Source organism: Herpailurus yagouaroundi, unplaced genomic scaffold (genome assembly GCF_014898765.1).
Source record: "Herpailurus yagouaroundi ecotype Mexico unplaced genomic scaffold, PumYag 139, whole genome shotgun sequence".
NCBI lineage: Eukaryota > Metazoa > Chordata > Mammalia > Carnivora > Felidae > Herpailurus > Herpailurus yagouaroundi.
The window spans coordinates 11,735,267-11,757,388 of NW_024412394.1; the positions used below are offsets into that span (position 1 = coordinate 11,735,267).

General features: G+C 43.1%; 1 protein-coding gene across 1 annotated transcript in view; it reads left to right on the forward strand.

Moving 5' to 3' along the window:
• RUNX2 (RUNX family transcription factor 2) overlaps positions 1–22,122 on the forward strand; it is a gene marked incomplete at its 5' end in the record, with an annotated part of 233,366 nt that overhangs the window by 53,183 nt on the left and 158,061 nt on the right. The window contains one exon of the mRNA XM_040473123.1: positions 18,274–18,447. Within this exon, the coding sequence (XP_040329057.1) occupies positions 18,274–18,447 (174 nt within the window). The remainder of the gene's footprint in view (positions 1–18,273; positions 18,448–22,122) is intronic.

A 22,122-nucleotide genomic window follows, 5' to 3' on the forward strand; every position in this document is an offset into this window, starting at 1 on the left:
GTAGAGTGAGTGAGTGCAGTTTGCATACTGATGGCCAGGGGATATTCTGGGGAGAACTGAACTATAGGTAAATATATTAAATAATACCCATGGGGAAAATATACATATATTTTTAAGTATTTAAGTGTATAATACAATGTGTACATTGTGATGATTCAGTATGCATGTAACTTTTTTTTTGGAGGGGACAGTCTGGTTTAGTTTTTGCTGTAGAAGGAATATAAACAGAAGTTGGTATTTGTTCGTTTCTTTTAATAAGCCTAGAAAATTGTTAGAATCTGTAGAGCTGACTCTGGCTTTGCATAATGCTAGGAAGTTCAGATGTCTTCTTGAGTGTCAGGTTCCCAGCGAGTACTCATTAGATATTAAGCCTAGCTTTTCATTTCATACCACAGAGGCAAGATAGCTATTACTGAATATGGTTAGAAGGCTTTTCAGTTGCCTTAGGGGTTGTTATAACGAGACCTGGATTTTACTAGGTGGAGAGGCTGCTAGCATACGGATTCCTTCAGCCGCTAACCCATATCCTGGATTCATTCATCTATTTATTCAACAAACACTGATTGGGTACCTACCATACGTATATGAAAAAGAGCCATAGGAATTCAGAGATGACTTAGTCATGTGTATGGCTCAGAAAGAAGCTCATCTTGGGAGAGGGTAAGGCATGGTGATTGTGTGGCAGAAAGTGAGAGAAAATGAGAAAGGGCATAAGAAAGGGGCAGCTGAAGTGACATGGAAGTTCAGAAACAGTTTTACTTCTGTCTGGGGGTTTGGAAGGAAGATTTTATTGACGTGAAAGTATTTGAGCTGAATCTTGAGTATCAGTAATTCAACTTATTCGCAGAAATTCTGGAATATTAAATTCTAGGTAGATAGATGGCGACTTTTAGAAGACTGACTCAATTTCTTTTATTTTTATCATAAGAAGTCCCCCAAGCCCTCCATCTTTTTTCTTTAAAATGTTAAAAAATGTTTGTTTTTGAGAGACGGAGAGCATGAGTGTGGGAGGAGCAGAGAGAGAGGGAAACACAGTCTGAAGCAGGCTCTAGGCTCCAAGCTGACAGCACAGAGCCGGATGCGGGGCTCGAACTCACAAACCATGAGATCATGACCTGAGCTGAAGTTGGACGCTTAACCGACTGAGCCACTCAGGCGCCCCCCCAAGCCCTCCATCTTGACCCCTGGCTCCCTTTGCAGATCTATCGATGGGAGTTTTAGCATGCCCCCTTCTACTTTCTTCTCTCTGAATCAGGGGCCTACTCCATAGTTGGAGCTAAGTTCCAATGCTGCTTTCTCCAGTATTCTGTCTGGTTTTTTGTTTGTTTTTTTTTTTTTTTTTTAGTTCTGTAATTGTTGATCTCCTCTGCTGGAACTGCCTTAGTACCAATGTGATGATCAACTGTAGATAATTTAGTTGAATGTAATTCAGTTGAACAAAGTAGATCAGGTAATTGAATGAACTTAAATATGTGTTGAAGTTTATTTTCAGATTAGGATTAAGGCATAAAAAATTTATACTGTGACCTGGTATGTAAAAATCGCAGAATAGCTGAGGGCCTAATTTTGAATTAATAGAAGATAAGCCCATTACAAAACCAGTAGAGGTGAGAATCCTGTTTTTATCAAGGGAAGTTCTAAATTGTTTTAAATTTTAGCAACCTCTGCAGTTCATTTTTCACAGAGGGAGAAAGGAAAAGGTCTAAAAACCTTCAGGCCAACTTGGTGGCTCAGACTTTTTTTCTGAAGCCCTTTTATGTGTGTTTATTAGTCAGGTTGCAGTTCTATAAATGATATCACTCATGCTGTTTGCATTGGATCCCTGCCACATCTCCATCCATAACAGATGGATTCTTTTCTTCCATCCCCGTATGGATTCTTCAGGGTTTGTTACTCTCTGATGGACACCGGGAGTGAGAGGATGGAAAGGGGGAGGGCAGAGATGAGGGATTGCGTTTTTTTACTTTGTTTCCATACCTCACCGGAGTGCAGATGGCACCAGGAGAAGTGCTCAAATGTGCTGCTCCCTGGGATTTAGGAAGAAATGTTTCTCAGAAGATAACACTGGGAAAGATGATGTAGAGATTTTTTGCTACAGGTTCATGTCTTCTTCTGCTCTCCTTCATCTTTGAAGTCGCCTCTGATTTTTGGCATTCCCAGTGTCCTACGTAGACCCCCAACATTCTCTCATTCTGTTCATTCTCTGACCCCTGTCAGTGATAAGTACAGAGCCACAGTCTGACTTGTGACTTGGCCCAGAAAGGGCTGACTGTGTCCCCTGGGCACTTCAAACGAACGGCCCACATGACGCTTGGGGCTCCCTGCCTCCACTTTAGCCAAACTTCTCCACCCAAATGGGGAGCCCCGTTGGTTTTGCCAGTTTTGAGGGCCCCACAGTTCACCCGTGTGGCCGAACTAGAAACCCGAGACTCCCCCTCTCTGCCCTTCTTCTTACATCTGATTATTCTATGCTGCCATTGGTTGACTCTGTTGTGTGTCTCACGTGCGTTCCCTCGCACCTGTTAGCACCGCTTTAGTTTGGTTCCCACTGTCACTGTTGTCCCCTGGCCTACAATACAAACATAATTTCCTAACCGGCTCGATGCCTCTAAATGCACTCCCTTCTAGAACTGGTTTCCCCTGTAAGTAAAGTGGTCCTCCTAAACTCTAAATCAGCTCCTGGCACACCCTTGCTTTAAAACACCTCAGTGGTTCCCTGTCACTTGTAGGATGAAGTTCAGAGTTTGTGGCATAGGAGACAAGGCCCTTCAGCATCTGACCTGCCCACCTGCCTGCCACGCACACCCTTGTGGCTGAGCCACACTGAATTCTTTCACTCTACACTTTTTTAAAACCTTTCTGTCTTTGCACTTCCTGTTCCTTCTGCTTGGAATGTCTTTCTTCTGCATTTGCTTGACTGAATTCTACTTATCCTTTCAGTTTACTCAAATGCTGTGTCTTCTGTAAGCCCTTTCTGACCACCCTTGGAAGTTGAGCGTTTCTTCTTTGGCTCCCGTTGGCCTGTTCAGACCTTGATTATGGTGTTGATCGCACTGGTGTTTTATTTGTTTCTATTATGCCTCTCCCAGTATGTTGTGAGCCCCCCTCGTTTATCATGTTTGCATCGTGGTTTTACTTGTGTAGGAGGATGTTTTCACCTCTGTTACGTTTCATCCTGATGATATTCCTGTGATGCACATACTTTGATCCTCACTTGACGGATGAGGGAGTTGAGTCACAGAGATGATAGATTATTTGTCCACAGCTCCACAACCAAGTTAGTGGCAAAGCTAGGAACGGACTCTGGATTTTCTGCTCCTCATATAGTCAAACCCACATTTAGATATGGGGTTCTCACTTTTTAGTCACTTACCAGCTTGGCCTTTTAACTTTTTTTATTAAGTTCGCTAATTGTGTGTGTGTGTGTGTGTGTGTGTGTGTGTGTGTGTGTAGCCCATAGTGACAACAAATGAGGCATACATAGTGTCACTGATTCTTAGAACTGGAAGTTGGGTAGTCTGTTATTTTGCGGAGAAGATTCTGTACCTGAGAAGTTCACAGCTTAACCATTACTGGCAGAACCCACATCTCCTGACTCAGTCATGTGGGATCTTTCTTACTACCTGTTGGGCAATCATCAGTTCTATTGAACAGAACTTACTATTCAATCTCCATGGTTGCTAGTAGGACTTTTTGAGCCATTAGGCCAGTTAACTCTTGGAAACAGCCTATCCCGGGAGTAAGGAGTAGAAAGAATATAATTTCTGTGACTTAAAGAGATAGGATGCAGATGAGAAGAGATCAAAGATGATGTTCTTTCATTGGTTACTCCACTTTTCCAGATCGCATTACTTCTTTTCCAGCGAGTGTCGTCGATTCTTGAGCGTGTACCATTTTGAAAACAAAACAGCAACAACAAAGGCATCTAATTAGGCTGATACATAAGAACCCCACTCTGCAGGGGAAGATGTGTTCAGTAGTCAGAGGGGTGGTGGCGTCATGGTGCAAACAGCATGGTGGGTCTCTAGAGGACAGCGTTCCCAATTACCTGAAAGAGATGTGGAACTCTGTAGTATTGCCGTTACTTCAATTGGTTCTCGTGTGTGTGTGTGTGTGTGTGTGTGTGTGTGTGTGTGTGTGTATGATAGAGATACTAACGTACATGTATATGTGGAAAAGCCAACACTTTGTACATTTCACATGCACAAAAGAAAAGAATTCACCAAACCGTCACTGATGAAATAATTCAGCATGAAGCCATCAGATTGAAATCCTTAAAACTTAATACTACTTTTTTTGTTTGTTTATTTTATTTATTTGGAGAGAGAGAGAGCATAGGAGGGACAGAGAGAGGGGGAGAGAGAGAATCCCAAGCAGGCTCTGCACTGTCAGCGCAGAGCCCGGTGTGGGGCTCAAACTCATGAACTGTGAGATCATGACCTGAGCTGAAATCAAAAGTCGGCGACTTAACTGACTGAGCGACTCGGGCGCCCCTACACTTGCTTTTGAAAAACAAACAAGCTTTAATTTTAATCACCGGAAGGTTTTTTTTTTAATATGAAAAATAAATAGACTATTGAGCCAGGGCCTCCATAGCATTCTTCACTTGAGTTGGGGGTGCTGAGTACGCCTGAAAAATGAGCACCAACCCACCTCCTTTGGATGGAAAAGTATGCATTTTTCCTGTCTGCTGTGCCTTGAAAAAAAGGTTAAAACTTGCTATCTCTAAACTCCCATTTAGCACTCCTTTCGATTCCCTTTTATATAACAATAACTTGATCCTACTCAAAATACTTGGCACCTTTAGTGACAGCCCGGAATGTAAGAACACTTTAGCAGATCTGAATGTGAGCGAACTCCAGTAGTTTTGGAATGAAGAGGTGGAGCTCTCAGTTCCTTATTCAGAGTTCACAGAAGATAAGAGTACCGGGATTAACACAATAGACTCCTTTCATTTCACGCGGCTGAATAAAACAATTATCTGTCTATCAAGACTACATAGTACATTGTGCAACAGCGTTGGGGAGGGGCGGATGGACAGGTGGATAAACGTTATTCCATTGGAAAAGGGTGTTGAGATAGGAGGGAATCCTTTGAGTTGAACTTGTAAACTGCTCTGTTTTGGAGTTGATATCATGTGACCTTTGCAGCTTAGCGAGAAATGATCTTTTTTTTTTTTTTTTTAAATATATATTGTTGACGGCATTTTTCAGTTCCTTGCCCATCTGAATTTTATGAGGGGGCTTATTTCAAAGACATCTCCTGTTTAATCATGTTTAAACAATCTGTTTAAGACCTGTTGTGGAGATGTAAACACAATAGTCCTTTAATGTAGTAACACAGACTTCTGACAGACACAGAACACAACAGACATCCATCCATTATTGCTTAAGCCGCTGCTCCTTCCATGCCTGACCTGCGAGGGTAACCACAGAGCTCAGCTGACAGCATTCGCCGCTCAGAAGACACTGACATGCGCCGTATTCATGTCTAGCAAGCAGAGAGCTGCAAGGCAGCAGACAATCAGAGCAGCCTTAGACTAGATTAAAGCTAAGTACCTTAAATCTGTCTTAATGGTCATGTTTACATCTCCTTCTTTTTCATTCCTTTAAAAAAGTAATCAGGTTTTGCAAGCGTTAAGAAAACCACCTCTTCTTGCCAGCTGGACGAGGTCCAGTTTAAGCACGAAACTTGCCCCCCCCCCAATTTTTTTTTTTTTCCTGTCTTTTCCTTTTTATTTCCTCTATGATCTTCACTGCCATTTAGCACAGCAAGACCGGGCTGCGGGAGCTGGCTGAATTTCTCCTTGGTTATTACTTTTTAACATTTGCTTCCTGTTACAGAGATGGGAAAGTTGAAAATGATGTTCCGCTGCTGTCGCGGCATGTGTCAAGAGAGGAACCTTTGCACTTTTTAATTACTTCTGTGTAGCGTTTTCCCTTTGCTTCAAACACACATGCAGTTACATAACATATGCACAAAACCATAGTAGTGAAAGAGAAACAGAGAAGATCGCATGCAAAGGAAGTTCAGTCAGGATCCAGGAATTGCGTGACAGTCTGTATAGGCTAGTTGTCACTGGACTCTTTGAAGAATAAAGCCATCCGTGTTTAGCTGGATTATTGGCAAATAAACAGTGATGCTTTTTGTTCAGCTGTGGAAACTACCATTTCCATTGCTTGAAACGTTCCCATTAAAAAGATCTTTACATCTCTCAGTGGGGTCTCTGCAAATCCTAGTAACACAAATCTGCGGTGTGTGTGTGTGAAGTATATTCTAGTAAAAGAAGGCAAAGGAAATGTTTTCTGAACGAAAACACTCAAGTTTTACTAAGTTTTAGGGGTAGAGTGTAAACATAGAGAAAGAGATCTTTTGTTCGTTTCCCAGAAACTAAAGCGAGAGATGCAGTGTCAGATGGCCCAGGATGGCTGTGGATGTTGGGTTATAATGAGTAGAGGAGGTATTGTGCTAAAACAAAGTCGGAAAGTCTGGGTACAATGTAATAAATCCTCAGAAGTAACGCTTCTCTGCTTTTTCTTATTCTGTTCTTTCTCGGCCTCTCTTTCTCTACTATTTTCCCTCTTCCTCTTTCCTTCCCCTTCCTTTCCTTTCCTTTCTTTGTATGGCAGCCTGACATATGAAAAGGAGGGCTGAGACAGGTCAGGGGACTGGCTTCCAGTGTCACTGCCTACTTGACACGATTTTGAACGAGGCACAGTATTTTCTGGGCATCAGTGACTTTTCTAAAGTGAAGAACATGGTCTGGAAATCCATATTCTCGTCCACCTCTGAAAAATCCTCATTCATGTACTTTTACTTTGAATGGGAGTCAAGAGGGAAAGAGCATCCCTTGGAGAAATGACAGGTGAAGAAGTCAAGGATAGCAGGACTGGAACTGGAAAGTACCAGAGAATCTGGAGGTAAAGAGGCTGAGTGGATGAGGGGTGTTTTAGGACCCCGGAGCTGGGCTACAGTGAAGTCAGCCAGGTTCTCTGGGAGCTCTTTCTTGCCCTGTTTGCAAAAAAGTATTACGCATCTCCCGCCTCCCTGTCTCCCCTCGTTGTCTGGTCTTTCTTTAAAATTTTTTTAATCTTTTTTTTTTCTTCTTACCTCCCATGAGTTTCTTTTTCTTTAGATGTCTCAAGTTTTTCAAGTCCATTATTTCAAGAGAAAGGATTGCACTCTGAGCATATGTTTTTTAGAAGTTACTCCCTGATGTGGGACTGATATTGGCATAGCCTGATAGCCCCTTCAGTCTTTGATGGTCGTGATTTGCCACAGCCTGAAAGCTAAAAGTTATAAAGGAACTTGCAGTTAAGATGCACGAATATGAATATTTCACAATTCTTTCATTTGTGTGTTTATTGAAAGATCTTGAGTTCTTGAACCTTTAGCAGCCTAGATTTGGAAAGAGGCTCTCCTTCAGTGATCTCTCTCATGCACCCAATTGTGTTTTAAAAATGAGTTTGGGAGAGTGAACTTTTTACTCACTGATCTAAACTGGCGCCTTGTGTTATTAAAAGAAAGCAAATTCAGTTTTTAACATTTTTTTTCTATGAACTGGAGTTCCTAGAATATTTCTTTGGAGTCTATGGCTTAACTATGTAATTATGTCTCTTGAGTAGATTATGTTTTTTTTCTTCCCATAATTATGTTTTTACCCAAGAGACGGGAAGGCTTCAGACCTCTCTTGGGTGAAATTGTTCTTCCTCTCTTCTTCCTTGATAAGCTTTGAATTCTACATGCCTGACTCTGTTCAAGGGCTGAAAGGGGGCTCTTGAAGATACATGGTGGTGATTATGATTTTTTTTCCCCTTTAGAAATTGGTTTATGTATTAAGAAGGGCCCTTAGAGACAAACTCTGTTAGTTCATTTTTGAAATGCCATCAGAGAAGAATCTCCTGGAAGGGGATTTGTTTATGATCTGTGGTCCTCTGTCTGAAGCCGCATTAATATGGCTCTAGAGCTGTCTCCTCTCACGAGCTGTCTTCTGTGAGCTCTGGGACCCCACGCACATGTCCTGTTGTATGGCTGCTCGCTTCCCCTGGCTAGAGGTTTCTTAAGCATGAAGGCAGTTTCTTAGTCCATTTTACTGTTCTAGTCCAGAAATAGTTTGTGACCTGAACCAGACAGCATACTCTTAGGAAAAAAGATGACTCAGCAGCCTTTCCCAGCAAAGATTATAGACTCATCAATTTTACTGTGGGAAATGTTTCCCGATGACTAGCCTGTTTTTTTTTTTTTTTCCCCCTCTCCTCTCTTTTACTGGACAAAAGGAGAGATAATTCTAGATTTATCAGTGTCCCTATTTATTAATTCAGTAACCATTTGTTGTGTGCCTTGTTTGTACCTAAGCTCTAAGTTATGAGCTAGACAAGAGACATGACACCCCTCCTCAAAGGTTTTATAGTCAAGTCCAGGAGAGTCTAAGATTATAGGGTTTGAAATTCTGTATAAATATTTTATATCAATTCGTAGTAAGTTAATGCTGACTGAATGCCTACCACACTTAAGTGTAACCACATGTAATACACAAAACCAGTTGTAGCTGCTTTCAGCTTGCTGAGATGGAAACCAGAGGGATCACCGAGGCCCTAGAGACCTAGAAGACCAGAACGGTGTGATGACCAAATGGAGATGGTGGGGTGAGGGTATTTCAGGTGGGGGAGACAGCTTTCGCAAAGGTACAGGGGCTCTCTGAAGAACCGTGGATAATACAGGGGGTAGTACAGAAGTAGCCATTGGAAATGAGTGTGACGATGTACAATCAGACCATATCTTCTGGGTGTTTCCAGGTCTTTGTTTTCCCTGCTGGGCTCAGGGAGCTCTGTTTATCGATAGCGTGAGACAGTTGAAAGGTTTTGAGCAGGTGAGTGATGTTAAGATTCAGGGGCTGAAAGGACTTTAGAAATTATGGAAATGAACCCTTCATTTTTGGTAGGTCTGGAGAGTTCCACCCTTCATTTTTGGTAGGTCTGGTGAGTTCCATTAAATCCCTTCCTGCAGTTGGTCATATAATTAGTTGATGCCCTTTCATTTATTCCAGGCTTCTTCTCTGGTGTATTAGCCATAAGTGAGAGGTTAGGAGTGATTCTGATGGGACTGGAAAGCAGGGTTCATGCTAGTGGGAATGGAAAGTGGGGGCCCATTCCGCAGAAACTATAGGAATGGGCTTATGTGAATGATGGGGTCCAGGAAAGGGAGGTGGTGAAGAAATAATTTGGGCTGGATTTTGAGCCTCAGAGACTAGAAAGTGGTGATATATTTGTTTAATATATAATAATAAGTGATTTATTTAATTATTTTGAGAGAGAGAGAGAGAGAGAGAGAGCGCAAAAGAGAATCCCAAGTAGGCTCTGCTCTGTCAGCACGGAGCCCAGTGTGGGGCTTGATCTCACCATCCTGGGACCGTTGACCTCAGCCAAAATCAAGAGTCGGACGCTCAACCGACTAAGCCACCCAAGCACCCCAGAGGTGGTGATATTAATGGAAATTAGAGGAGAGGCTGGTTTGTAGTGGGGGCAGGGGTGCGTTAGGGAGAGGCAGAGGGCTTAACTAAACATTACGAGCATCACAAGAGTATATAGGTCTTTCATTTTTGGACTTTCACAAACCACCAGTGAAATGCAGTCATCTGAATGTAAACAAAGAGAAGTTTCACTTTTCTCGGTAGTATTTCCAGTTTTCACATGTATGTAGGAATGCAGAAAATCAAGGTTTTCAATCTGGAGCCTCAATAGTTATAAAGTGTTTGGATCCACACTTTGCATGGCTCCCCTAAGAACTCCCTTGAGTCTGTGCTGTCTCCCCTGTTACGTTGCTTTTGCTGGAAACCACCTAAATTGAATTCTCTAAGATGAACTAAGGCTCACCCTTCAACGCAGTAGTCAAATTCCAAGTAATATCATTTGGAATAGAATTAGGACTTTAACATTAGTCAGCCTCGTCCCCAGCCCCTCCCTGCAAACACTCCTTCATGTACCACTTTCAGAGCAGAGAGATTAAAACCAAGACTTCATTTTTGTTGTTGTTGTTTTTCCAGAACTGCTGTGGAATAGTAGCTTTGTGGCTATATAACCAGTTTGCTCTGGAAAAAAAAAATGGTAATTCTGATGCACGTCCTCTCCTCTCTTCCTTTTTATTCCTAAGGATCGTTGTCACAACATCTTAAATGGGTATATCCTGTGGTTTGAGCCCTGGAGTACCAGACCAGGCCTCCTCCCTCTCACATACTTGTTGACAGCAAAATTAGCTAATGTCTCCCCAGCCACCCCTCCTTCAGGGAAGCCTGAGTGCATGGCAGATGAGAGGAGGCTCTCGGGCTGCCAGAGTATTGTTTCATTAGTCAGGGGATGAAAAGATCTGTCTTAAAAGGGTAAGTTCCCATATTGATTGCATAGTTTATTTATTTTTATTATTATTTTTTATTTGAGAGAGAGAGAGCATATGTGCAGGGGAGGGGCGGAGAGACAGAGAGAGAGAAAGAATCCCAAGCAGGCTCTATGTTTAGCATGGAGCCAGATGCGGGGCTCGACCCCACCACCCTGGGATCATGAGCTGAGCTGAAATCAAGAGTCGGATGCTAAACTGACTGAGCCACCCAGGTGCCCTTAGATTGTATAGTTTAAAAGAGCTAATGTTTGGTTTTAAAACTAGAGGCATCAAGTGATTTTAAGAATAGCGTGCTTCTGTTGAGATTCGTATCACATACATGTTCAACACTATCTTGTCTCCCAAGATATTTATTATCACGTTGCTGTCATTTGTCCTCCAGCCAGCTTTCCTCCTTTCTTCTCTGCTTATCAGTATCCTCCTCAACCTTCAAGGGCATAATGGTCTCGTCAGCAAGGGTTTCCTCTTTCCTTTAGTCAACAGCAGTGGCTCACTGTTCTTCCCATAGCAGTTTACTATTTTTTATTAAAAAAAATCTTTTTTAACACTTATTTATTTTTGAGAGACAGAAACACAGCACAAACCAGGGAGGGGCAGAGAGAGAGGGAGACACAAAGTCTGAAGCAGGCTCCAGGCTCTGAGCTGTCAGCACAGAGCCTGAAGCGGGGCTTGAACTCACGAACCGTGAAATCATGACTTGAGCCAAAGTCCAAAGTTGGACGCTCAACCAACTGAGCCACCCAGGTGCCCCTCCAGTTTATTATTTTTTAAAGATTTTTCTTATTATGAAAGATTTCAAACACATTAAAAGAGATGATATTTAATCAAATCCCATATACCCATCACCTTATTTTATAACTGGTAACATTCTGCCATATTTACTTCACCTTTTGTTTTGCTGAAATATTTTATTTAAAAAAATTTTTTTTTAACGTTTATTTATTTTTTTGGGACAGAGAGAGACAGAGCATGAACGGGGGAGGGGCAGAGAGAGAGGGAGACACAGAATCAGAAACAGGCTCCAGGCTCTGAGCCATCAGCCCAGAGCCCGACGCGGGGCTCGAACTCACGGACCGCGAGATCGTGACCTGGCTGAAGTCGGACGCTTAACCGACTGCGCCACCCAGGCGCCCCTTTGCTGAACTATTTTAAAGCAAATACCAGACTTATGACACTTACCCTCTAAATATATTGGGTAGCTCTTCAAAAATATAAGGGCATATTTTTACATACTCACAAAAAGCACTACCTCCTTAATATTTTGAAATAGTCCGTATTCATATGTCCCTAATAGATCCCCACACCTAAGCATTTTAGTGATTTTCCCTCATTGTAAACTTTTCCAGTTATATTTAATTGCCTGCCCTTCTTCCCTACTAGACTGAACTGCTGGGGGGGGGGGGGCCCAAGGACATTATCTTAAAGATTTTCTCTCCCCTCCTCCTTGCCATGCCTGGTGAGGCTCCCATGTGGGCACATGCCCACATGGACGAACCAATCAGAATTGTGGATGTGGTACTGGTTCCTGACTGATGGTCTATTGCAGATCTGCCTTTTAGTTTTATTTATTCTAATTGGTTGGTTGATTGATTGAAGTTTATTTATTTATTTTGAGAGAGAGAGCATGAGTGGGAGAGGGGCAGAGAGAGAGAGAGAGAGAGAAAATCCCAAGCAGGGTATGTGCTATCAGTGCAGAGCCCTATGTGGGGCTCAAACCCACGGACTGTGAGATCATGATCTGAGCCGAAACCGAGTTGGGTGCTCAACCACCTTAGCCACCCAGCTGCCTCTATTTATTCTGTTTAAAACATACTTTTTTTTTTTACATTTATTTGTTTTTGACAGACACAGACAGAGCACAAGTGGGGGAGGGGCAGAGAGAGAAGGAGACACAGAATCCGAAGCAGGCCCCAGGCCCGACGTGGGGCTCGAACTCACAAACCCAGATCATGACCTGAGCCGAAGTCAGACGCTTAACCGACTGAGCCACCCAGGCACCCCTATTCTATTTTAAAATTGTATTGTCGTGATACTCAGGGTAGAGGTAGATACCCAATGAGTGAGTGCTTAAAGTTGATTTATTTTTATATATTTTTTTTAATGTTTATTTATTTTTGAGAGAGAGACAGAGTGTGAGCAGGGGAGGAGCAGAGACAGGGAGACACAGAATCTGAAGCAGGTTCCAGGCCCTGAGCTATCAGCACAAGGCCCCATGCACAACTTGAACTCACAAACTGCTAGATCATGACCTGAGCTGAAGTCAGATGCTTAACCGGCTGAGCCGCCCAGTCGCCCCCAAATTGATTTAAAATCCTGCTGTAAAAAGGGGAGCTCCCAAACATCATGATCCACGAGATGACCCTGCTGTGCCCCAGGATGATAGTGGACCTGCCATGACTTGGTGCCCTTCTCGTGAAGGTGCCTTGTTTTTGCAAGGTGCACTCTTTTGTAGGTGCTTTTGGGTGACCCTTCCGGAGGAGTGCATCGCGCTGTGACTGTAGTGCGCAGGGTGTGACCTTTTGGCTGGGGGCCCACAGAGCTTTCCTCAGTGGTTAGGCAGTTCTCAGTCAACTTTTATAAAAACGGGCAGAATGGGTCACATCACAGAGGCAGGTTTGTTTTCGTAGTCCGCATACCACACTTTCAGGGTCTTCACGTACCAGTTTCTGATGCCTGTTCTAAGCGGAAAACCCAACGGCCCTGTTACCAACTGTCACCAAGCAAGGGCACCAAGCTCGGTGCCCTTGCACTGGAGGGGGGGGGGGGGGGGGGGGGGGGGGGAGGCCTGGGGCAACCAGGTTCAGCATCTTTGCTCTGAGGATGTGTGAATGCCGTGACCTTTTGATCACACTTTTCTTCTCGTGCCCCTGAATTTATTGCAACAAGAGTCCTGGTCAGCCAAACACACTCAACGTTTTGAAAGAAATTTGTTCTGAAAACTATTTTTTTTCTTCCATTTTAAATTCACTTTGACCGTGATTTCCCCTGAGCGACCGATGCTGTAGTGTTCTAATCTAAAATAAGCTCGTTGGCCACGGGAGGGAAAAGAGCGTGGGGCCAGCAATCAGAAATCCCGAGTTCTAGTCCTGCCGCTAACTGTGTGGCTTTGGGCAAGTCGCCTCCCCTCTCAGGGATTCAGGGTCCTCATTCATAAAAGAAGTACGTCACTCAGAAATTTAGAGTCAAAATGACTTCTCTTGTCCTTTTCAGCTCTTTGATTCTAAATGACTTGCAACAATGCTGAAGAATTATAATGAGAGCAAACGGGACTTTTTCAGAAAGCAAGGAAGCAATCGGGCATTCCCTTAAAATGCACGTCCTTTAGGGAAATTTCTGAGCAAGCACCAAGAAGGGCTAGGCTCTAAAGAAAGGCTTTGCCCGCTGGATTCCCTAGGTTATCAGATAAGAGAAGGGTTTTTTGGGGGGGAAAGATAGCATTGTAATATGATATGCCGGGGCAGAAAATTTTTTCTCAACCTGGACGTTTATCTAAAAGAGGAGAGACTATTCACGTTCATTCATTCATTGCCTAAATATTTGTTGAGCACCTACTATATGGTAGGCACTGGACTAGGTTGTAGAGATCCAACTTTAAACAAGACAGAGCACTTATTCTCACGGGGTTCATATCTTGCAGGCGAGACAAATAAGTACGCGAGATAAGTACAGATTGTGGTAATAGCCATAAAGGAAATAAATGGAGGGTGTGCTCTAGAAGGAGGGGACCTACTCTGGTTATTGTGGCAGACAAGACCTCTCAAAGGAGGTGGTGTTCACTGTGAGGCCTAAGGGATAAGAAGGAGTGGGCAAAGAAATAGGGGGAGAGTATTTCAGGAGTATGGAGAGGTCCTGGGATGGGAAACTCAAAGGATTCAGTGTCAGATGCCCAGGGAAAGGTGGTGGGGTCCTGGACTAGGGCTGTATCAGTAGAAATGAGAGAACTGAATGGATTTGAGATACACTTTCAAGACGGAAATGACGAGATGTGGTAATAGATCGAATGTGGGGCGTGAGGGGTAAGGGGAAATCAAGGGAAATGTTTAGGTTTTTGGCTGCAGTGACGGAGTGGCTGGAACCACTTACTGAGATGAGGGTACTCTGAGAGGGGAATGGGGTTCGCTGGTGAGAAGAGTCAAGAATTCTGTTTTAAGTATACCACATTTAAATATCTTGTAGACATCCTAGGGGAGAGTCAGGTAGACAGTGGGACACACAGACCTGGAACTCAGGACAGAAGTCAGGGCTTACCTCAGAAATGGGGAGTCCCCGGCACAAATAGGTGGCACCGAGTGCATGAGATTGTGAGGTCACCTTGGGCAGTGGTTCTCTACCTCAGTTGCCCATTGGATTGTGAGTGATCTTACAAAAGAACTCCCCAGGACCCGCTCTCAGAGATTCCGATCTAATGGAGCTGATGTGCGTTCTGGACATCTATATTTTTCAAAGCTCCCTGAAGGGTTTTCTTAATCCTGCTGGAGTGGAGGAACCACTGCTCGACGGAGAAAGTACAGGTAGAGAAGACGATCCGTGACCGAGCTTTCACACAGTCTCAAATAGAACACAACAGTTTTGCATTCTTTATGCTTTCCTCCTATTTGGAGGACCCGCTCTTTGGCCCTTTGGATGAGGCTCAGCTCTCCCCGTACCACGGCAGAGGACCCTGTCTTTGCTTTAACTCGATGTGCCCTTGTCTTCCGTGTTCTCGATTTCTTAAGGGACTGCCTGAGTGTGGAGGATTTCAGTACGTCTTCTTGCAGCCCATCGTTCGCATGTTAACCCTGATGTGGTTTAGCGGTAGCCGGTATTTGTCATGGTTGAAAGATGAAGAACCTGTTCAGCTTTTGTTCTTCATCGTCCTGTAAGAATTTTGTTGTGGTTGTGGTGGTAGCTACAAAGGGGCAGGCATCTGCAAGGAGAAACGTGTATGTGTTTTTGTACATGTGCAGCCACAGATAGGTGCTCCCTGAATTACTCTGGGTGTCTGTAGATCCTTGGTAGCTCTCATGTGAAGGTGATTTCCAGAAGGCCATTGAGGCTTTTAAAATTTCACCTGCTCCTCCAGTTTTCATACTGATCAGCGATGCTGCGAGTCCTCTCTGTATTCTTGCCTCCAACTTCCTACGATTCCCCCCCGAAGCACTGGGCTAAGAGAAAATACAAAGTGAACTGACACGTCCAAATGCTGAGCTCACATCTCCTACAGTCTCCATGAAAGCCTAATGAAAAGGCTGTAGAAAGCGGAGGCAAAGCTTTATTAAGTTTTCTTGCGACCCATAGCCCACATAAAGTCCCAGTGTTTAAAGGAACCGGGCAAGATCGTGTAGCCCTCCCCTTAGCCCTCAGGGAATCTGCCATTCCAAAAATATGGCCTATTAAAAAAAATAACTTCCAGGGACAATTCCATAAGCTTTCTTGTTAATGTTTACAGCTGTATCAACACCACACCAATGCTTTTTTTTTTTTTTTTGTATGTATGTGAGGAACAGAATCCATGGATCCAACTGTGACAAGTACTGTATAATTCCCTAATTGTCAAACTAGTTAGACACAGCAAGATGTATTGATGGAAGTTTGTTTAGGGTAATGGGTGAGCTATTAACTTTGTAATTGGATCCTTGCTGCTGCTTCTGCTTGCGTTGAAAACCAGCTGTGGTACCACGTGGGGCTTAGCTCGTAGGTGTCTCTTTCTGTTGATCTGGATATTTTCAGTCCACCACAGCAGCTGTGAGTGGAAGGGAAGATAAATCTAGAATGCCAGCATTGATGGGGCCACGTGATGAGTGGAAAGCGTTGTCAGCTAGGATGAGAACTGTGATCCTCTTCCAGGCCAAACCAGCCAATAGCTGAAGACCACAGGCTAGTGGTGGTACCTCTGTAGGCCTTCGTCGCTTTGTCTGTGAATACCGTGCTTGCTGGGCTCCAGGAGCTGTTTGGGCCAATCTCTAAAGGCCCTGTAGAGTTCTAAAATCTGTTCATAATCCGGATAAGAAGTTCTGAACAACAAGGAAAACACCCATCCACGCACAGAGAATTTTCCTGATCACTTTTCTCCTGGTCTTAGTCCCTCATTATAGCAGATGCCCCAACTGGCAGGAAATAGGGTGGTGGGTCCATTTCAGTTAATGGGCCTATTTGGAATATGTTTGGCTGTGGAGACAGCTAAACTCATATTACCAAGCCTTGGCTTCCTGTCTGTTTTCTTTGGGCTGGGTAGGCAATGAAAAAGGAGACAGGAAAATACATTTTGGGGCAAATAAAATAAGGAATTTGTCTTATGAAGACAGCGTATAGTTGGGAAATTCTAATGTTCAACTTAACCCTATCCTGATATATTCCTCTTGTCCTCTTGTACCGAGAGGAAGATGAGGTATTCTCGCTACCCATAGAATATACCTCCTGATTCTTGAAAGCTCTTAATAATCCTCCTTCAAGGTTTTCTTCTTTTGTGGGTAATAATCCTAGTTTCCTTAATTTTTCTTCAAAGGGCAAATTCTGATTCTAATCATCATCTTAAAAAAAATTTTTTTAATGTTTATTTATTTTTGAGAGAGGGAGAGAGACAGCGTGAACAGGGGAGGGGCAGAGAAAGAGGGAGACACAGAATCCGGAGCAGGCTGCAGGCTCTGAGCTGTCAGCACAGATCCCGACACGGGGCTCGAACTCACGAACCGTGAGATCCTGACCTGAGCCGAAGTTGGAGGCTTAACTGATTGAGCCACCCAGGCGCCCCCAGTCATCATCTTAATGGCTCTTCTTTGAATCTGCTTCGGTTTCAGTTACAGTATGTTAGGGCGACATACTCAGGCCTCATTCTGGTACAGAATATGGAAAAAGGAATCTACAGTATGTTTCTGTTCATGTATGAGGCATTACCCTGCTCGTTCACCTCGGCACCACTCTGCAGATGTACACTTAACTTACATGGCACCAAGTCTCACACGCTGTTCTGTTACACTTGCACCAAGCCCATACTCCACTCTTTGCTGCAAATGATTTCATGATTTTCAAAAAGCCTTAGAACCTGAGTTATATTTTAGCGGGCGTATTTCCTTATTATCTAGAATTTCCTTTGATTTGAGACTTGAATAAACTAGAGGCGAAACAAAGTTATGTTTTGTTTTGTGTTAATAGTGGAATCTCACATTCACGTGGTAACCCAGAGGGTGTTTTGCCATTTCTTATACAGAACCGTAGTACTAGATTTAAAATAGAAGAAAGCATTCTGTCAGATTTCACATAGTTTATTACATGCTTTGAGGTTTTGGGGGTGTCACAAAATACCCAGATTCCTCTTGAGAATCTGCATTTCCTTGACCGTATTTCCACTTTTTCCTCTGAAAGGGGTTCTAGGTTTGAGTTTTAATTTTTCAGGAGAGTCTCAGTGAGGTCTGGTTGTAACATGGAAAAGAAAAGTCACTATGGTTATCATGGGAATTGCCCCTTGACAAATGTTTGTCTCTGTTTCTGCCCCAGTTTTGGGATAATATGTGTGACATGCACAGACTCTGAACTTGCGGGAAGTTTCCTCCACGAAGTAAGCGAACATAGCCCAGAACACATTCACCTTTCCCACCCTCGCCCAGGGGGTTGGACGAGGCACGCAGACAGCCCTTCCTGAGTGCCAGTCCTGGTGTCAGCTCCGAGTCACCCTCGGGGACCCTCAGCTCTCCTTTTGTAGCACAGAACTAGGAATGCTCCACACCAGATGATGCTTAGAAAGCCACTAGAAATGGAAGGCATTGTAGAGATACTTCCTTATAAATACCAGTATTGATAATCCCTTGGCTTTAAACCCCCAGTATGTATGTTCACATATCTATTTAGTATGGTCAATTGTTCAGCTCATTAATATGCTTTTATTTTATGATTTGCTGTTTCCAGGGCACAGACAGAAGCTTGATGACTCTAAACCTAGTTTGTTCTCTGACCGCCTCAGTGATTTAGGGCGCATTCCTCATCCCAGTATGAGAGTAGGTGTCCCGCCTCAGAACCCACGGCCCTCCCTGAACTCTGCACCAAGTCCTTTTAATCCACAAGGACAGAGTCAGATTACAGGTAAGACAGACTCCTAGGTTTCACTTGCACACAGTCCGGCAGGCTGGGGGTGAGGGGCTACCACACGAGATGTACTCACTTCAATACTCCTGGGCTGTGAAATGGCTTATTATTAAAGAATCAAGATGTGAAGAGACTGACCTTTTTGATTAAAAAAAAAAAAAAATTCCAACGTTCAGTAACTTTGGGATAAAACCTGGGGGAAGTTTCTGCTGATGTTGCACTTCTTGGCGATGTCAGTGTGCAACATAGTGGATGGTAACGACTATGTTCTCCGGGAGAATGTTTGTTATGAGTTTCTGTGTTGTGCCCGGCTAGTGCAGGGGATAACCTCACACCCTCACTATTAGAAGATTAGTCTTACCGTCTCAGATTTGGGCTTAAATTTCTTACATGTATAACTATTTCATTCAGTTTGCCTGAAAATTGCCCAGGGCTAACAGGAAGCCTTGATTGGTGGGTATAAGGCAAGGTCACTGAGCGGCTCATTGGGCAGACAGAATTCACGTCTGATTCACTTTTAGCTCCAGTTCCTCTTGCGACATGTCTCTTTATTACTACATTCTAGTAAGCCGCTTGCTTTACCTTTCTTCTTAAAAATTAACATCAGCATTGCATTACACACTAATCATTCACATTTGGTGCAGTAAGACTCCCAGCTCTGTCTGTCTCTCTCTCTCTCTTTTCTGCCCCAGTTGTGCAAAAACAGATCTTGCTTTTAGTGTGATTGCTCTTGGGTCCTGGTGACAGAGGAGTTATGTCAGTCGTCATAGATCTTTAAGTTGCCCATCAGAAATACTGAGAGCTGATGTCACTTAGTCATGTCATCTGGCTTCTGTTGTTGGCAGAGGTAGACCAGAATGGAGGGAAAATAACTCAAAACAAAATGTACAAGAGACTATTCTAACGGTTAGGTTTTGGTTGATAGTGCTTACGTGTTGAGTGTTCCTAACAGTTTATAAACATAACTGTTTATAAATGGAATGACCTTCCTCTCTTTCTCCCCTGCCCGTATTAGGGATATGTCTTCTTGGATATTTACTTAGAGTAGGTTTCTGTGGGTATATGTATATGAGTCTGAATATATGGGTATGCCTGAGTACATATTTAATAGATAATACAGAATTATAAAAATAAAATATCTAAATACTACAGAGAACCAGATCTCTGCATTAGAGCTCTGTGAACAATAGCCATGGATTAGCCTAAAGAAATCACTAAATGCTGATAAGTAGGAATTAAGCTTACTGTGTTTACTAGGCAGGCGTCCTTGATAAAAATATAAGGGTGAAATTCACACTAACTTGTGAATTTCAAGCTTGTTGCTACAGGTGCTACTGCATTTAAAGTAGTGGGCTTTAGATCTTCGATGAAGCTTCATAAATAGCTGTCCTTTTGTCTTCAGAGTAATCTTTAGACTGTATGTGTGTGTGTGTGTGTGTGAGCACACGTACCCATTTGTATACATATTTAAGAGTGTTTATATGTGATTTGTAAGGGACTTATGATGCCTAACAAAATATATATAAGACAAATATATGTGCTATGATTGGGCAATCCCTGAGCTCTTTAAATGTTTGATTTCTGTGTTCTAATCCTTAACTGTTTGCTAATTATGTTGTACTAATGACTAATGCTTTCAAAGTGGCTTTTGGAAACTGTGTGTTGCTAGATTCATTTAAGAAGATGCTTTCCTCAAGGCTTTGACCACAAACCTGAAGATGACGTCATAAAAAAGCACCAGAGGACGTTTTAGAAACTGAAGGTATCTTAGGTATCATTAGCCAAAAGGCCGGTGAAAGTGGTAAGGGGGATCTACATGTTAGCAGCAGATGTAAGTGCAGAGAGTAAGGCTCTGAGAAGGTGTAAGACACGGGGATACCAGGAGAGGCTCAGGAATGTTAAGCTTCTTCTTGTCTGCAGCTTCACAGCAAGCTAGTGGCAGAGCAGAATTCAGTTTCTTGACTCCTGACGTAGTGTGTTTTTTTTTAATACAGTACCATGCTACAACTCCCTCATGATCAATTAAAAATAATATTTTAAATACTCACTGGATGTATTTCTAAAAAATGAAAACAGAAAACAGTTGTATTTCTAGGTACCGATAGCTTTCTGGAATGACACCACAAGAGTCTTAGCTCTGCATTGGCGATTATAGCGTTAGAATGATTGATTTATAGATCAGTTTTCTCCTTTTTCTAGCATCCAGAGTATTGGGCCCAACAACTGTCTCCAGCAGCCTTCCAAATGTGCAGATTGACACGTGTTTGTGCCACCCCTACCCACTCTTGGCCATGTGCACTTTCCTTACATGCTCCTGTACTGTTAGTGAGGTGATTGGTACAAGTATCTCCCTATAACTGAGGGTGTGCACACTTCTACTATGACCCAAATTATTACACAATCCAAGAACATCAGCAACTTCGAAGTGAATTTATTTCACTTTTTTTCCTCTCTGGGTTAATTTTCTTATTTATTTAGTGAAGATAATTTAGAGCCTACCACACATAGAGGATTAGGTCTCGGGTAATACGGAAGAAGAAAAGTGCTCTGTCCTTGACTTAAAGTCTAATTGAAGAGATAGCGATCCTTCCCAGCCCTCACACAGCCACATCTGTCCCCGGACTGTAATGCTGTTGTTTCCTGAGTCCACGTTCTTCTCCCTGCACCCTCTTACTTAGGCTGTTCTATCTCCGGTGGTCTGTGTCTGCAGAAAGGTGCTATCCGTCCCTCAAGGTCATCGTTTACCTTCTTTAGGAAAGAGTCCTGGGACCTGTGTCTAGAGGCTGCCTATATAGCCTCTAAGCTGTAGTTGAGATTGCCTTCTTTTACAGCTGCTGGGTGTTTCTTTCTTTCCACCCTGCTAGATTGCAGATTCTTCAAGGGATTTATTACAGGGATTAATTTTGGCTTGTGTAGGCACAGTGGTAGGCACATCTGGTGAAATGTTGAATTAATGAAAGTTTAGATGACAAGATATCCGTATAAGAAGAGCTGAGATGTCATGCCTTGTTGGCATCAACTGTTCTCTCTCATTTCCTGTCCCAGGGTGCTGTTGTTCCCTGGTGATGAGCACCAGTGGCAGAAATCACATTTCGGTATAACGCTTGCATAGTGAAACCATTTGGTTTCATTCCAGTGTAGGATCTACACAATTGCATGCCTAAATGTAAGTTCTACTTACGAGCCTTGCCTACGATGGGTTTTGTAACTTCTCCACAGTATGTAACATCTGCATTTTAGTTCATGGAATCCTTTGGATAAAGACGTTTGTCGTCTCTCATTGGCTTGGCCCTCTTGATATCTCAAGCTCTTACCCCAAGACTATAGATGATGATCATGGTTGTATGGTCACTACTGTATATACACTTGCCAACAGAAAAGGGATGAAATCAAGTTAGAAGTCATAAACTGAGGAAGTGATAGGCACTGAGTGTTTCATATTAGTGTTCTCCAGTGTCTCTTGTAGTTCCTAGGGCTAACGGTCCTAGCCGTGCAATGGGCTGGCTTCTCTGCCGTGCTGGTCTGATGGTGTCCTTCTGTTGTCGTCTTTAATGGCTGATTCTATCTGAGGGCCCCAGGGCCTCCTATGGCTTCCTGAGGAAGTTGCTTCCTCTGTATCTTTCTTTTCTTTTCTTTTCTTTTCTTTTCTTTTCTTTTCTTTTCTTTTCTTTT